Below are 18,338 nucleotides of genomic sequence, written 5' to 3' on the forward strand. Positions count from 1 at the left end.
TCTCTGCCTACTTGTGATCTCTGTCGAATGAATAAATAAAATCTTAAAAAAAAATAATGGTGAGACCAAATCAACACTAACCAAATCGATTCTGTTTATAACCTCGGGCTTAGTAAAATATCTGCTAATGAAAGGGGTGAGGTATTATTCCATTAAAGTCTTTCATTTAAGAATATGCAACCCTTTTTGTTTGAAAAAATGAGAGGTGGCCTTTGGCACAAAAACTTGATAGATAATACATCTGCCAGTCATGTTAAACTGTATAATATGACTTGATAAAACCATATTTGAAAACTCTGACACTTTAACTTTTCAGATTAGAAAGAGAGTATGTCTCCAAAAACAAGAAACTAAATGAAGAGATCGAGGAACATAAGAAAGTAATTATAGACCTTTCAAAGAGACTCCAGTATAATGAAAAAAGTTGCAGTGAATTACAGGAAGAACTTGTAATGGTAAGGATAAAAAAGAAAACCCTATGGCAATTACTTTATTGGGTCAAATTTGATGTTTAACAGGTTTTTTTCCCCTCACTACATGCCATGAGATAATAGCATGAAAGTAATTTTAGTGCCATTGATATAAAATTTCAAAACCAGAGATGCTGATTACAACAAAGATGTATGTAATAAAACCTCTATCCTTTAGAAAAAGTGGGAAAATTAATTGAATTAGTAAAAACTGAATTATAGACTATTTTAGAATTTATTCAGGGCCTGCCCTTCCTTCCTTCCTTCCTTCCTTCCTTCCTTCCTTCCTTCCTTCCTTCCTTCCTTGGTGCATTGTTACCTAGGTGAGAGGGGGATCAGGATTTATAATCAATAGAGCTAATGATTTCAAAGACTCCCTTTTATAGTCATTTCATACCCTATCATTTTGTTCCCATTCCCCAATAATCCAGCTTTCACACCATCGCCACATTTGTCTTCCTGAGATATTGATCTGATCTTGTCATCCTCACTTTATTAAAAAACCATCAATGTCTCCTTGTTGTTTTCAGAATGAAGTTCAGCTTCTTGCCATATAATCTTTGCCCCTTTCTTTGTGGCTCCGTGTTAACTCTTTCAGCTTCTTCTCTGTCCCTTGCCCTCTAACTCTTGCTTCAGCACCTTAGGGTGCTCTTGGCTTCCTAAACACATTGTACATTTTCATATCTTCTTGCTTTTGTTCAGGCTGTTCACTTTTTTTTTTTTTTTTGACCTGTATTGTCTGAACTTCTTTTCTTTTGTTACGTTAGTAAACTCCTACCCTGTAATGCCCTGGTCTGACAGCTTGCAATCTGTGAAGCCTTCCATGATTTCCTCTTTTCCCATCTCCCATCCTCCTAGCCAGAAATTTGCCTTTTCTCAACTTTGTGTTTCTTTCTTTAAAAATTTTTTTGGGGGCGCCTGGCAGCTAAGTGGGTTGGGCCTCTGCCTTCAGCTCGGGTCGTGATCTCAGGGTCTTGGGATTGAGCCCCGAATTCGGCTCTCTGCTTGGCAGGGAGCCTGTTTCCTCTCTTTCTCTCTGCCTGCCTCTCTGTCTACTTGTGATCTCTCTCTCTCTCTCTCTCTCTCTCTCTCTGTGAAATAAGTAAAATCTTTTTAAAAATTAAAAAAAAATTTTTATTTATTTGAGAGCAGAGAGAGAGAGCGAGCAAGTGAGCACCATTGCAGGGGAAAGGCAAGGGAGAAGGAGAAGAAGACACTGCGCTGAGCAGGGAGCCTGATGTGGGGCTCAGTCCCAGGACCCTGAGATCATGACCTGAGCGGAAGGCAGATGCTTAACTGATTGAACCACCCGGTTGCCCCCAACTTTGTGTTTCTTTCATACTTAGTTTAGCATCTTCATCATAGTTTAGCATAATACTCACCCAAATCTGACATGTGTTATCTCTCTCAAGAGAATGTGAATGCATTGAGGTTAATAATTCATTTTACTTTACGGACGAAGATTCCACTGTAGCGCTTGCCTCCATTAACGTTTGTTGGATGCATGTATTTGGTTGATGCAACACACTGTGATTCTGCAGTTTACTGGGAATCCCAAGAGGGAGGGCATAAAATTTAGAGTAATACCCTGTGCCTTCTTTGTCTGTCCCCACATGAATCCCTTCTGCAGACACTTGGTTACTTCATTTTCAACTCTTGGTGATAGTCGTTACTGAAGAAAATGAATATTTTTTCTCCTTGTCAAAAAAGATGGAGACTCTGGCATATATTAAGAAGCGGTGGCCAAATCCGTGCTGCCCAGATGGACATGTTGTGATGGGATAAAATTTAAACTCTATCACTTTCAGATGATCTAATGTTATATGTGGTCTTCATTCAACCCAAGATACTCCATGTGTTTTGATTCAGGGACTGATAGTATTGTTCAGTGTTTGGTTACATTTGTAGCTGGAGTACTTTGGATGTCAAGTTTAAGGACGTTTAGGGCTCTCTGTGTAACATACTTACTGCCTATTCACTCTCATGTGCTACCCCAAATTTCACGGGCTATTCTACTTCTTCACTCCTGGCTCAGGACATGAATCAGTGGTGGAGAAAACCATGTTGGAGCCATTGAGCTGAGTCAAGGATTTGGTCTTCTTGCTTATAGACCCTGTATTTGGAGTTTGGAAAGTTAGCCAGAGTTACAACTAGGAGTGCAACAGTGGAGACAGTCACCAATATAAATTGACAGACTTAACCCTAATTTGGTCTTCTAGCATTCCAGTGACTAGATACAAATAAAAGAAGACTGGCTTAATTCACCATGGAGGGTACTAGTGCTTGATGATGAAAAAATTTCACTTGATGCTAACAGGTTTTTCTTTTTCAACTTTTACGATTTGGCACATTGGTCTGAAATAAGGCAAGTTAATAGCTCATGGGCAATCTCCGTTGGCTTATTTGGGCCTCATTCAATGAAGCACCATTGTTCTGATCATAGCACAGATGATTGAAGACTAATTGTTTCTGCAAAGCTTGATGGATTACTAGATGTTGTTGCAGATCCGTGAGTAATAGCTCCTTGCTGAAGAGCTAATGATTCAGGTTGCACCTGAGTGATCTACAGTTTATATGCTTCAACCTAACTTATTTTCCTATTTTTCATCTCTTAAATCCATAGCTTTAGGTCTTATTTTCTTCCGTCTTTGTTTCTTCTGCTCCTCTTTCTTTTCCCCTTCCCTATAATGAAATTTCTAACTTGTTCTGTTTTCTGATTAGAACTGTTGTTCTCTCTCACTTTACCTGGCTGTAATATGAAATTTAAGAATTATTTAATGAAATTTTATTTAATGAAAATACTGTTACTTTACATAGTAAGTACAGTGTTTTTTTTTTTTTTATAAAAAATTAATCTAGCACTTTTCCTAAATATATTTTTCTTATACATATTCCTTTATTGCTTTTTTTTCCCCAGTAGATTAGTGGCTTTGGGGTGGGGGGGGAAGTTTTTGAGAAATTTTCTCGAGTTATCTGTCAAATTAAAAATTTTAATTTTTAAAATCAAGTTTTTCTAGTTTTGCACCCTCAAAGCTAGCTATTATTATCTTTGCTTTGAATTCATAATTGGTTTTGACTGAAGATGAAATGACTTGACAGGAAACTTTTACCTTTTGCTTTTGGAAATGAAACTTTGTTTTAATAATATCTCATGATGCCATGTACCTCAGTGTGTCTTTCCCATACTTACATTTCTTTTGAATATAATAGTTTCAGTATTTTATAGAATATCGATGGGAAGCATAAATTACCTACAGGTAATTTTTCTCTCCCTTTGAGGTAACAGCTTGTTTTCCAGTCTAGGTCATGTTCATGGTCATTATTCAAGCCTTAGTCTTTATTTTCTCTGTTGCATTGCAATAGAGAAATTAAAGCCACTTTCCTCTCTAGGTTTACTAGTGAGATCAAGGTGTTATTAATAATATACAAAGACTTCAGGAAGTTTTGAGACTTAAAAATAATAGGTGTATAACTTAGTATAACTAAGTGTGTAACTAAGCTTTTTAGAGCTGGAGGGGATCAGGATACATGAAATGTTAATAAACCAGTTGGAAAGTGATAGCTTCTCTGTTTCAGAAAATATAATATAAATATAGAACATAATTTTGGGGGCAACTGGGTGGCTCAGTGAGTTAAAACCTCTGCCTTTGGCTCAGGTCATGATCCCAGGGTCCTGGGATCGAGCCCCACATTGGGCTCTCTGCTCAGTGGGGAGCCTGCTTTCTCCTCTTTCTCTGCCTGCCTTTCTGCCCACCTGTGATCTCTGTCTGTCAAATAAATAAATAAAATCTTTAAAAAAAATATAGAACATAATTTTGGAGAGGTCCAAACTAAGTATGTTGAGCCCGTTGTTGGTATTTAAGAAATATAAACACAGATGACTTTATTTGTTATTTATTTTATTTTTTTTTAAGATTTAATTTATTTATTAGAGAGAGAGAACGAGGGAGAGGGAGAAGTGGGGGCGCGATCCCATGAACCCTGAGTTCATGACTTGAGCCAAAGGCAGGCACTTAGCCAACTGAGCCACGCAGATGCCCCCGGATGACTTTAATTTTACTTTTATATTAATGAAATTCCTCCTATTCAGTGTATGGTTTTGATTTGATTGGTAAATGAATGGTATTTTGATATGATTGGTAAATGAATGGCATATTGTTATTATATTTAATGCCATAGAATTAATAGAATTTAAATATAGGACATCTAAACATTTAACAAAATTAGTTTTGCGTTCTGTGTTATACACTATCAAACTTGACTTTAAGAAGTTTTGATTAAAATTGAACTATTAATTTCACAATCTATGAATTTAATAAAGATTTAATCAACTACTAAATAAAACTGACTTTCTAATTTAAGTTGCTTGGTGATTATGCTTATTAAAGTCCATCAGAGTCTCAACATATCCAGTTGGGTCTTTTAGTCATTACTGTGAGTATTTATATTTGCTTCTCTTGAAGCAGGGGAGCTATCATTTTAAAATTGGTATTATTAGGATTTGCTTTGTGCTTTCTACAATGAAATTTTTTTAAGTCCATCATTTCTTGAGATTTGTTTTTCTGCCACTCAGTAATATTTAGTTACAGCTCTAGGAGAGACCATATATTGAAAAGGGAATTCTTGTTCTCATGAGGTTTTGTTCAAAGAATATTTTATTCTCTAAAGAACTTGTGATTGAAAATGGTCAAGTATATGCTTTTTCCCTATACTTTGGGGGTTTAACTGATTATATAATACAATGATTGCTAGCATTAGATAGGATTTTAGAAAGCACTTTGATTGCTATGCTTTGTGGTAAAGTTAATGTTTCTTGATAATATTTGTGCTTCAAATGATCTCTTAGGTTTACTTAGAATGACATGTCTCTGATTTTGAAGGAGGTATTAAAAACTAATGGGCTAGTAGATATTCTTTTCTGATTTTTTACTAAAAAATAGTTGATAACTCCAGAATAAGAGTAGTATTTGTATATGAACATTAATTTTGCTAATATAAAAGTCATTTTCTGTCTTTTTTAGTGGCCCTTAAAAATATAATACTATTAAATAATACTCACCGAATGTGTATGTGTGTATCTGTGTGTTTAAATGTTCATTATATGGCTGGCTTTCTAAATTTATAATGTGGGCATAAAGTTCTTTTACTAAGCTTTTTGAAATTTATTTTTTTCCTTTTTTTGAAATTTATTCTTATATAAATTACTAAGTTTTGAATATTCAGTCTCATCTTTGACCTGGAAAAAAATAAAATATGCGTGTGTGTGTGTGTGTGTGTGTGTTGTGTTGTGTGTGAGAGAGAGAGAGAGAGAGATGTTTATCGGTTAAGGCCTATATTCAGTTTGGAGAGTAGCATCTGTAGAAAAATAAACTAATTGTAAAGCCATGTATGGGAGGATGGCATTTTGTCTTATGATGTAAGCAATTGGGACCACATAATCCTCACATCATGGAAGGAGCATAGGCAAACAAAGCAAGGAGGGGAAGAAATAATAAACTTTTATGAAGAAGTAAGAGCTATTGGTTATCATTAATATGACTGGGGGAAAGCTGCAGATAGTAATGACTATGATAGCTGATCAGATCAAAGTCAGTTCCGCTGAGCAAACTCCTTGTGTCTCACAAATGCACTGGGTATGTCATGGTTTTTAGGTAGAAGATACGATGAAACGGTGAGACAAAATATGTGATGCTGATTATAGGTTCTGATACTCCCCCATTTTTGCTCAGAATTCCTTCATAATGGCTTCAAATATACTTGAATCAAAAGTTTTAAAGCTTACTTGAGTTAAAAATGTTCAGAAATTTTAAGGTTTGTGTATCACTGCTCTTAAAGTTCAACCTATGTTTAAAGGGTGAATTTCATTAAAAAATGTAGTGATTAATTAAGAGTATTTATTTTTTACTTACTTGTTTTTCCTACTATTTTTAACCTTATTAACAGTGTCCCTTAACTATTTCTACTGTTATTTAGAGCTTGAGTCAACTTTTCCCACTGCAGATCAGCAGCGCCCATTTGCCATTTTCTAGATAGGAATATTTGCATATTCTTTTTATATGTTTCCTCAAGGGCTGGGATTAGAAATTTTTATTTACATGCATATCCATTTGTGATATTCATGCATAGCTAGTAAAAAAGTGAGTGATGTGTCTTTGTAGGGTCAAAGAAAGATACGAAAGAAACAAAAAGAATGACACATTAGATTAAGCCAGAAATTCATTCATTCTAGAGTATACCAAATAAATGTGGAAATATGATGTAGGTGTTTGTCATCTCACTGTGCTTTCTGATTAAAGGTAGTTTATAAACCACCTTGACTCCTCTTTAAAAATACATTAAGGTCTGCATGTCACACATTTTCTTGAACTTTCTTTGGATATTTTCATATTTTTAGTCCCCTGTATACACTGCTTAGATTCATTATGACATCTAAAGTAGTCTTTGGTTCATGGTGAGTAATCAATAAATATTCATCTAAATATCATCTGGTTACCCAACACGGCATTAAGAGACTTTGATTGCTAGGATAACAAACTATGTGGATTATGTCCAAGGCAAAAAGAAGTGGGTCCTTTTATCCTACAGTTTTTTTTTTTTTTTGGAAGATTTATTTATTTATTTATATTTGAGAGAGAGAGAGAGAGGATGAGTGGGGAAGGGACAAAGGGAGAGGTACAGAGAGAGAGAATCTCCAGCTGACCCCCGCCTGAGCAGAGAGCCTAATTTGGGGCTTCTGGGGCTCCACCCCATGACCCTGAGGTCATGACCTGAGCAGAAATCAAAAGTTGGTTGCTTAACCAATTGAGCCATCCAGGTACCCCTTATCCTATAGTTTTGCCTTTTAAACTTCTGTGGATGTTTAGAATTACAGAATTTCTTAAGTCAACAATGTAACATTTAACCTAAACCTACTCTTTATGTCAGATGATAAAACATAGAAATTAGAAACTTAGTATTTGTTCTTGCTTGGCACTTTCTTTTCGACCCAACAGTTTGTTTATTAAGCAGATAAATTCTGGTTTCATTCTAGAATTTTTTTGTACATCAAAGAGCTATTAAAAGAGCTAAGAGCTTTGGTAATAAAATTTAAATGTAAGTGCAATCCACATTTCAGAAAAGCCCAAACACTTAACTATATGAATGAAGAATGAAAGCTGCATTTATAAAATAAAACCAAAATGATTTCTTGGGAAGAAAAATGGTCAACTGCGAAACAATGACAGTTTTTCTTGTCAGTAGTTGGTTCATAAACCTAGTTATTAAATCTAAGTTGCATCTCTATTAAAAGTCTATTTAGCCAAGTATCTTTGTAGAAAATTATAATACTACTAATTACGAATATAATAGCAACTTTTAGGTATAGTTAGTTCTTTTTAAGCCATTTCATTGGTCAAACCTCTTTATTTTTTGAAAACTTTTTCATTAGTAGTGTTTCATGACTAATTTGACATGAAATTTGTTTTTAAACTCTAATGGTATTGAAATTATAGTTTATTTTTTAGTCAGGATTGAGCCCTATACTTGACAAGAGAAGAATTATTGTTGACTAGGAATTTAATTGAAACTTTTCATTAAGCTCACTCCAAGTACATAGTTTGGCTTTTTACTTGGATATTTCTGTAAATTTTTAGTCCCTTGATATTGATAAAGAATTTGCCCCCGTCAACATATATCTTGGAGATAGATTGATCTGCATTTCAATCCTGGCCCTATCTCATAATAGTTGTGTGACCTTTAGTGATATTATCCTTCTGAATCTGTTCATTTGTGCTAATAATCTTGACTGTGGAGGATTTTTGAGGAGAAATAAAGATTATATATATAATACTTATAATAATTATATTATAATTATATATTTTATTTTATAATTACATTTTATACATTTATATATAAAATTTACATATATATAAGATATATTTTGTATATTATAATTCTATAATTATATTAATTATAATAATATAGTAATTATAATATATGTTATATGTTTCTGTAATATATATGTAAAAGGCATTTTTGTGTGTGTGTGTTTGCATGTAACTTGTGAATATGATGCTGGCATTCTTCTGGAGATATAATTATGTGATAATACTAGGAAAACTCTGAGTAACAAGACTTAGGAGACTAAACCTTTAGGATATTAAAACATATTATAGGGAATAACCTCTGGAATAATGGTATAAGGAGCTTGGTGAACTCTCTACCTAGAAGAACAATAATTTCACTGATGAAAAGTTAAAAAAAACCAACAATCATATAAAGCTCTGAAAATTGTCCTAAGGGCAAAGGAGAAAGTATCGTTTAAGAAAATCTACTAATCAGGGGCACCTGGGTGGCTCAGTCGTTAAGCGTCTGCCTTCGGCTCAGGTCATGATCCCGGGGTTCTGGGATCGAGCCCCGCATCGGGGTCCCGGCTTGGTGGGAAGCCTGCTTCTCCCTCTCTCACTCCCCCTGCTTGTGTTCCCTCTCTCGCTGTGTCTCTCTGTCAAATAAATAAATAAAAATAAAAATAAAAAAAAAGAAAATCTACTAATCATCAAAATTAAAAACCTTGGTCCTTTAAAGGACAGCATGAGAAAAATAAAAAGACAACTCACAGAATGAGAGAAAATATTTGCAGATCATATATCTGACAAAGGAATTTTATCCAAGATATATAAAGACCTCTTATAATTTAATAATACAATCCACTTGATAAATGGACAAAAAATCTGAACAGAGACTTCTCCAAAATGTGTAAGTGGCCAATAAACACATTAAAAGATGCTTAGTATCAACAGTCATTGGAGAAATGTAAATCAAAACCATGATACTCAAAAGAATTTAAAAAACAAAATGACATGTTAGGTCACACATACTTGGATGCTTATAATTAAAAACCAGGTAGTAACAATTTGTTATTAGTGGGGATGTGAAAAAATTGGAATTATCAGACACTTGAGAATGTATAATGATGCCCCCCACTTTGGAAAACAGTTTAGAAGTTTGTCAAGGAATATTATTCAGGCATAAAGAGAAATGACGTACTAACCAGTGGTTCATTATGGATGAACCCTGAAAACATCAAGCTAAGTGAAAGAAGCCGGGCACATAAAGCCACATAGTGTGTGATTCCATTTATATGAAATGCCCAGAGAAGGCAAATCTGGAGAGCTAGAAAGCACGTTAGGGTTGCTGAGGGCTGAAGAGACTGAATGGGGAGTGATTGCTGATGGGTGTGGGGTTTCTTGTTGGTGTGATGAAAGTGTTCTAAAATTAATTGTGATGTTGGTTGTACAACTTGAATCTATTTAAAAAAAAAACACTGAATTGTCTATTTTCAATGGTTGAATTAGATAGTATGTAAATTATATCTCAAGCTGTTAAAAAGAAGAAAATTGATCAATTTTCAGTAAGAGCCGTGAGAATCTATAGCATTTGAATGGTGGTCTGTTCCATAATCCCTTTTTCCACCCTGCTCTGTATTATAGAAGCTGTATCCAGGCACTGTAGACAAGAAGATGGGCGCTTCCTCTCTCCTTGGCTCTTAGCTGGGGGTTATGATTTCTTCCAGGGAGAGGCAAACAGCTGTACTATCTCATCCCTCAGAGCCCTGTGGTGCAGCAGTTCTATTCCAGGCAGGCATGGGTGAGGGGACCAGATCGCTCTTCCTCTACCTACACCGCACTTGTAATGCAGTCTTGGCAGGCCAAGAAAATTGGGGCCAACTGCACTCTTCTTTAACTTCATTCTTCTTTCCAGTTACTTCCCTTCATCTCTCCTTCCCTTCTTATCAGGGAATGGTTGTCTAAACTTCCTGTTTCCACTGACTTCTCTCTTGCTCAATTAGAACTAAAAAAAGTTACTACTTCTTCAACCTATTTCAGTCTGACTTATAGCAGATTTCATCAAGGTCACCAATGACCTCTAAGACTAACACTTCTTAGTCTCCATTTTGCTTGAATATTCTGTGACACTGGACATAATTGACACCTCTGTCCTTCAAATGGTCTCGGTTTCCATGACGCTATACTTTCCTGTTTTTCTTCTTTTTTCAGTCTGCTTTGCTGGTTTTTTATTTTCTAACTTTTTTTTTTTTTTTAAATGTTCAGTTGGTTGACCATATAGTACATCATTAGTTTTTGATGTAAGGTTCAATGATTCATTAGTTGTTCTCTGGAGTTCCTTAAGGCCTTGTCCTAGGCTCTTTCTCCTCAGCCAAACACTTTCCAGGCAAGCCTCAGGTAATATTTGTAGGTGATTCCCAAACCCATTCCTGACTTCTCTTCTGAGCTTTATACCATTATACCTAGCTGCCTCCCCTATTTTTCTATTTTATTTGTTGTTTATTAATTCAAATATATTTATTTAGGGCCTGTTATTTTCCAGGCATTTTGCTGGTACTGAGAGTGTCTTCAAGGTATTTCCAATGGAATGTGATTGAAACAGAATTCATGATTTGTACTCTCTGCCAAAAAAAAGCAAGCAAGTAAATAAACAAAAATTCCCCAAATAAGACCTTCTCTACTACCATTGTTCTCACTGTACTACTGAAATCTGCCAGTTCTTTTAGCCTGAAACTTGGGATCACTCTTGACTCTTCTTTTTATCTGAGCACGGACCCAACTTCATCAAGCCCATCCAATCTGATCCAATTAAATCGAATCCAATTTAATGCAGTCAGTGTAGTCTACCCCAATTCAGTATCACCAAGGGCCTGGCCATTCCATTTTCTAGGTATTCTGCCCCCCACCCCTTTTCCTTTTCACAGCCAAGACCCTAGCCTATGCTACTGTTACCTCTTGAGTCACCCGCTGTAGGCACCATCCGGCAGTTTCCCACATGACTGCGACTTTGATCTTTTAAAGTATTTCCTAATTCCTCTCTGTCTCAGTTTTCTTATCTGTAAAGTTGGGATAATAATAGCCCTTCTCTCTTGGATTGCCATGAGGATAAAAAGGATTATTATATATAAATTAGTGCCAGGCACCAAGACCTCAGTAAATTGTTATTGAGACCTTATACAGAATTACATTAAACCAAGGAAAAGGTATGATTAAGACAGAAAGAGGTTTATTAATAATAGATTTGAATGGGGGTAATTATTAGCTTGCTTATACTTAGCAATGCTGTATATATTCACACAAATCTGCAGCTCTTATAATACATGACCTTATTATGTGTATATTGTTTTCTTAATTAAAAGGCTAAGAAGCACCAGGCCTTTCTAGTAGAGACATGTGAAAATAACGTGAAAGAATTGGAATCGATCTTGGACAGCTTTTCTGTGTCGGGCCAGTGGACATCAGGTTAGTTGAAGGTATAAAATGACAGATGCATCTGTCAATGTTCCAAAGTCACTACATTTTGGGAATTCTGCAGATGCCTCTTCCAGTCCCTCATCTCAACATGTTTCGATCTGATGACATGATAAGAGCAGTTCTCACAGCAGTCAGTTGGCCTAGCTGGCTGAGAAAGGGTGACGGAATGTGGACCTGCTGTTGTCCTCCCAGAACTTGATTTACAAGTGTTGGGGTCTGTATGATTGGACAGACAAGGGCTCACTTGCTGTGTTCTGAATCCAACTGAGAAAAAAGTCCTTACAGTATACCTGCAAGGGGAACAGATGTTTCCATCAAACTGAGCCAAATTCTGAAGCAACCTTCAACAACTTAAAGGTCATGCATTCAAAAGGTTATGTAGGACACAGCCTGTAACAGCGTGCATATGCTAAGCCAGTTTTCTCCTTCACTTCCTACTACCACACATACACTCTCCAGAGAAGAGTGCTTAGGTGAAATATTTTGGTTTTTGTATTAGCACGGTTAATAAGATAAAGAACTATAAAAATTGCATATTAGGTAGGCGTATTTTGGGAACTAGAAGCAGCACTAGCTGGTTAACGAATGCTGTCCATGATTTCGACTTTCTTAATTTTTTTGTGTATATGCCATTATGTGTGTAATAGGAACTTTGACCTAAATCCTTTTACCTTGCTACCTCAATTTTCTTTTGCCAAACCATCAGCCTCGAATTACTCTTTTTTTCTGACTCAGTTGTATTCTTCAAAAGGCATGTAAAATTAAATTCATTACAATTTAAAATTGAGCTATTGGGCTCTGTTTTTTTAAGGAATCAAACAGATTTTGGGCCAATTAGTTCTTTAAGGAATTTGTAAGTTATAGAAAGTGTGTCATGCTTGAAAAAGCAGAAGATATGACCAAGGCCCATTATTACTTTATGGATCTGCGGATTTGTGCTGGTGAGCTATTAGAGATTTATTGTGTTTTATTATTATCTGGTTTTTGGGGTCTGTTTTTAGCCTTCCTATTAGTTTAGCAGTCTTTCATGAAATGAACTTGTAATTTTTCTTAAAATTTAATCTTTTACCCAAAGCATTAGTGTTTTGTGGTTTGTTACTGTGGGGACATAAAAAATATAGATATCCAGTGTTCAATTATATTTGTTAAAGCTTTGGAGAGTAAAATTTTCTTTTGTAATTGTACTGTTTTATTATTGAGATGTGTCATTGCTTAATGGTTTTAGGAGCTTTAAAAATTGTTAAATTATTATCTTAGTATAGCTTATGCTTCAATGTTATTTTAAATATTTCTTCAGAGCTGAATTCAAAAAACTAAAAATAATGCCACATCTTTTTTGAATTTTAAAATGAAATAGTTGATAACAAAGTAACTCACAGGCTATTGCTAAGCCTATTGAAGAAGACTATTAAAGTTTTTCCTTTTCTTTTCATCTTTTTAACTCCTAGTTTCCCATATATAGGCACAGCCTATATATTATAGAGAAAGGGTTTCTGGAAAAGGGACTGTATGGTGAATTAGTGATTTTCATATTGCTGTAGAGTTGTTTTGTTTCCATATGGTACTGCTTATTCACTCTTGCACCCACCAAGAACCATTCTTCCCTGATCTGTTAAATGGAAGCCCAGGACCAGAGTGAAATTAGGTCCTAAGCAGGTAAGCGTGTCAGCCAGCATGCCAGCAGGAAGAGATGGCACTCTCTGCAGAGTTAGTCAGAAGAGAATTTAATCAAGATATCTATGGAAATGTGGACAGGATAAGAGAACCAATAAGGTAAGGTAAGACAGGGGCACCTGGGTGGCTCAGTCAGTTAAGCGTCCAACTCTTAGTTTCAGTTCAGGTCATGATCTCATGGGTCATGGGATCCTGCCCCCCGTGGGGCTCTGCACTCAGCAGGGAGTCTGCTTGAGATTTTCTCTCTCTGCCCCTCCCCCCACTTGTGGGCATATGCGTGCGTGCGCGTGCGCTCTCTCTCTCTCTCTCTCTCTCAAATAAATCTTAAAAAGGAAAAAAAAAGAGAACAAGCCAGAGTGGAAACCCCATGCCTAAGCCTAAAGGGTCCAGTGGAGGGCACATTGTCACCATAGTCTGATACAAGGCACAGGACCTGCCTGACGAGAGCTGTGGCTGCTAAAAAATGAGGAACGCATTGGAGCAGAGGAAACAGAAGAAATGAATACCCTGACATTCTCTTCTTTCCTTTTGTTTCTTTCTCCCTCCACCCTCTTGATCACCTACAGGTACACTCACTGCCCAAATCCAACCAGAAGCCAGAGGGCAGAGGAGCCCAGATCATGTAGTCTCTAGAGGTCAGCCTTCACCACAAGGTGAAACAATGTTTGTTAAAATAATTTAACAAAACCTGTCACTTCTGGAAATACCTTGATGAAATTCTCTTCTGAGAGTTTAGAGAGTACCATCTCTCTTCCTGCTGGCACCTGGGCTGATCTACTTACCTGCTCAGGACCCGCTTTCCCTCTGGACCTGGGCTTCCGTGAGGCAGCCATGGGAGACTCCGATGGATTCCCTTTCTGCTTACGCGGGTTCAGGGTGGGGTTTTATTACTTCATGGAGGGCTATAAATAATAAGCTTTATTGCTTAATATGGAAGGACCTGCACAATTAGGATTGTCTGCTATGTCAGGCCTGGCTTCGTCTCCATGAAGATGAACAAATATTTTGCTCCTCACAAATAAGGTCACATAAGAATTTATCCTAGACTAACTTGTCCTCTGTGCCTGTGTGATATAAACATGTATATAGCTCACGGTATATATGTTTTTGAGGACAAGTCTGTTTCAAAGAGAAACAGGGTGTTACTATGTGATGATAGGGCAGCCTTAGAATTTGTTACAGAATTAATTCAGTCACCTCCAGAAAGGTTTTCCAGAGAGATCCTCTGCTCTGCAGTTTGGGCAGTAGACAACAGTGCTTAACTTCCTTTTGTTACCTCTAACTACCTTTCAGTTCAAGATACTGGTAGCAATCCATGGTAGAAATTTTGATGGTCACAAAATTTTTTTTTGTTGTTGTTATTTGTTTGTTTTGTTTTTACTTGCTTTTTAAAATGGGGTGAATGAAAATTATTTTCTTGGATGAATTTTCATCCAGAGTTGGCATGAGTTGCCAGCTGTTCTCTTCCCCATCTTCTTCAGCTTCTGCGGTCGGTCCTCTACATTAAGTGTTTCTGAAGTAACAGTAACCCATCCGCTTATCTTCGTGTAGCAAATGAGGCCAAGTTTCAGTTAGTGTCAGACCTTCAGGAATTTATTTACTTAGAGGATTTACCTTGATTTTTTCATGGGTGATCAGTGTGGTAGTTCACACCTTGTTTCCTAGTGCCTCCAACCCTGCTCCCTCTGGCTGCCTTTCTCTCCGTCCACCCTGCTCCCCACTGCAGTCTGTTTTCTCTGTAGCCACCAGGATGATCATTTGAAAACCCAAGACAGAGCATGATATTCCTTTGCTTTAAATCTTCCTGGGCTCTGCATTTCATTAAGCGTAGAAACTGAAGTACTAGCAGTGGCTTGGAAGACCCAACATGGTCTGCCCCTGTCCTTTATCACCCCTTTGACTTCCCCTGTACCTCTTTCTGTTTTGGCCCCTCTGGCCTCTTTTTGCTTCTGGAGCACACCAAACATGCTCTTGCCTTGGGGGCCATTGTGCTGGCTATTCTTTCTGGAAACTTACCTGGAAAGTTCTTTACTTAGATGTGTCTGCATAGCTCTCTCTCATCTTTTCATTTTATTTATTTAAAAAAATTTTAAAAAGATTTTTTATTTTCTTAAGTAATCTCTACCCCCAACGTGGGGCTAGAACTCAGAATCCCAAGATCAAGAGTTACATGCTTTACTGACTGAACCAGCCAGACCCCTCTCTCTTGTCTTTGTAAATCTATGCCCAGGTCTCACTCTGATGCTTACCTGCTACTTATTCCCATGCGACTTGTCTCACTACCTCTCCCTTTTCTCTTCTACTTCTTTTCTTCCCCATAGCACTTATTGCTGTCCAACATTTTTAACACACTACACGGTGCATTTTTTTTATCAGTGTTAGTCAGAATTCTCTGAAGAAACAGAACCAATAGGATAGATGTAGGAGTGGCTCATGTGGTTATAGAGCCTGGGAAATCCCATGACCTGTTGTCTGCAAACTGAAGACCCAGGAAAGCCAGTGGTATAATTCAGTCTGAATCCAAAGGCCTGAGAACCCGGGGCTCCTGGGGTCCGAAGGAGGATTTGGAAGTCCCAGCTCGAGAAGAAAGAGAGAATTTGTCCTCCTTCTGCCATTTTGTCTGTGATGGGGGGATAAGGAGGCAATAGATTGGATGATACTCGCCCACATTGGTGAGGGCAGAGCTTTATTCAGTCTACGGATTCAAATGCTAATTTGCTTCAGAAACACCTTCACAGACACACCCAGAAATGTTTTGCCAGTTATCTGGGCATGCTTAGCCCAGTCAAATTGACACATAAAATTAATCCCGACAATATCCAAGCTCCATGAAGTCAAGGATATTTGTCCCTTTTATTTAATAATATACTTTAAGCAGCTAGAAGATTCCTTGGCATAAAGCAGTCACTCAGCAAATCTTGGTTGCATATTAATGAATAAAAGTGTGAATGAATTAATATCAGGTCAAAAGTCCATTTTGCATTTTAATTTTTGAGGTTATAAAGGTAGTCATGGGGCACCTGGGTGGCTCAGTGGGTTAAGCCTCTGCCTTCAGCTCAGGTCATGATCTCAGGGTCCTGGGATCGAGGTCCCCATCGGGCTCTCTGCTCAGTGGGGAGCCTGCTTCTCCCTTTCTCTCTGCCTGCCTCTCTGCCTACTTGTGATCTCTCTCTCTGTCATATAAATAAATAAAATCTTTAAAAAAATAAAGGTAGTCATGGAGTTTCTTTCCAAATTATAGCAGCCTTTTGGGTAGCAATCCATATGGAATCATCAGGAAGATTGACCTTAAGTGGAAAAGATGTGTGATCTTCCATGGGCCATAGAAATAACTTGATTGCATACTATCATCAGACAAGATAGTCTCAGTTTGCTTGAACAGGGACATTTATTTCATATTTCTGCTTCCTACTGAAATTGAAGCACTGCAGCTGTTGTCTCATTTCTTTTCTTGTGAAAATTCTTCTAGTAGGGTGTATGTGGGGAAAAATCCTTTCTCACTTTGAACCTATGTAGTCTTTCTGCCTCAAGTGTTTCTTCTAAAACAGTTTCACCTCTGCCTGAGGATGTTAGCAAACATACAGAATGTAACTTTTCCTTCCTTAGGTTCACAAAAGAAAGTTTTTCTTGTGGCTCTGTCTTGGAGCCTCCTCAGGGTGGTTGACTTTCCTGTTGACTGAGAGCCCTCTGACCTTCTTCAACCTTTCCTTCCTTGAGGAAATCATTTGTAATACTCCCGAGGTATTCTTTTTCTTTCTACTGGAGAGGACCCTGGGAAGTTATAACAACAGCATTTGATGCCTTTAGGCGTATTTATATATGTATCACCCAGGAATTGGGCAGTCCTAGGGACAGCTCTTAGGATAATCAGGACAACAAATTGGACTTTTCTTCTCCTCCTTTACTTCTTTCATAAAAGGCTGTGGTCTAGATCTGGTATCTTCTTGAGAATTCTAATTGTTCTTGTGAACCTCATGGCCAGTACCTTTTAACTGGAGATTCATGTGTCACCGAGAAGCTGAGGATGCCTATAAGAGAGGCACACGGGTCTCTTTTGGTGTCATTTGGCGAATTCTTCTCACTTCTCTCACTTCCCTGTCCACCGAGGTTTACAAACCATAACTGGCCTACTTCCTCATGCTCTTGTTTCAGTTTGTAAAGTCCAAGGGAGTGACTTCGGTAAGATTGTTCAACATCCTCCAATGAGATCATTAATTAATCACACAATTATGAAGACTAAGAAACCCAGCACCTGCAGTTGGCAAGCTGGAGACGCAGGAGGCCTGATGGTGTAGTTCCACTTTGATTCTGAAGTGCTGAGAACCAGGAGAGCTGCCGATGTAGATTGCAGTCGAAGTCTGAGTCAAAAGGCGGGAGAAGACCAATGGCCCTACTTGGAGGCAATCAGCAGAGAGAAAGAATTCCTTCTAATTTGGCCTTCTATTCTATTCAGACCTTTAGTGGATTGGATGAGGCCCATCTGCTCTGGGGAGGGTGATCTGCTTTCTCAGTCTACTGATCCAAATGTCAGTCTCATCCAGAAACATCCTCATAGACACATCCAGAAATAATGTTTAACTGAGTATCTGTGTCCCAGTCAAGTTTATGCATAAAACGAATTACAAATTACTACATTACTAATATCCCCTCTCCGCCTTACTCTTAGCCTATGGTAACCACCATTCTACTTTCTGTTTGTATGTATTTGACTACTTTAGATACCTCATAGAGTGGAATCTTATAGCATCAGTCTTTTTGTGATCGGCTTATTTCACCTAGCACAAGGACCTCAAGTTTCATCCATGTTATAGCATGGGACAGGAATCCTTCCTTTCTGAGGCTAAATAATATTTACATTTTATTTATCTGCTGATGCACCTTGGATCACTTCTACCTT

General features: G+C 37.3%; 1 protein-coding gene across 7 annotated transcripts in view; it reads left to right on the plus strand.

Moving 5' to 3' along the window:
• The window catches only part of CCDC171 (coiled-coil domain containing 171), a 303,028-nt gene that overhangs the window by 92,261 nt on the left and 192,429 nt on the right, over positions 1–18,338 (plus strand). For all 7 annotated transcript variants that reach the window (XR_007122375.1, XM_047700701.1, XM_047700703.1 and 4 more), the window contains 2 exons: positions 317–455; positions 11,653–11,755. Coding sequence is in view for 6 of the 7 variants with exons in the window: in XM_047700701.1 (XP_047556657.1) it covers positions 317–455; positions 11,653–11,755 (242 nt within the window). In the remaining variant the exon portion in view is untranslated. The remainder of the gene's footprint in view (positions 1–316; positions 456–11,652; positions 11,756–18,338) is intronic.

This window comes from Lutra lutra, chromosome 13 (assembly GCF_902655055.1).
Source record: "Lutra lutra chromosome 13, mLutLut1.2, whole genome shotgun sequence".
Classification (NCBI taxonomy): Eukaryota; Metazoa; Chordata; class Mammalia; order Carnivora; family Mustelidae; genus Lutra; species Lutra lutra.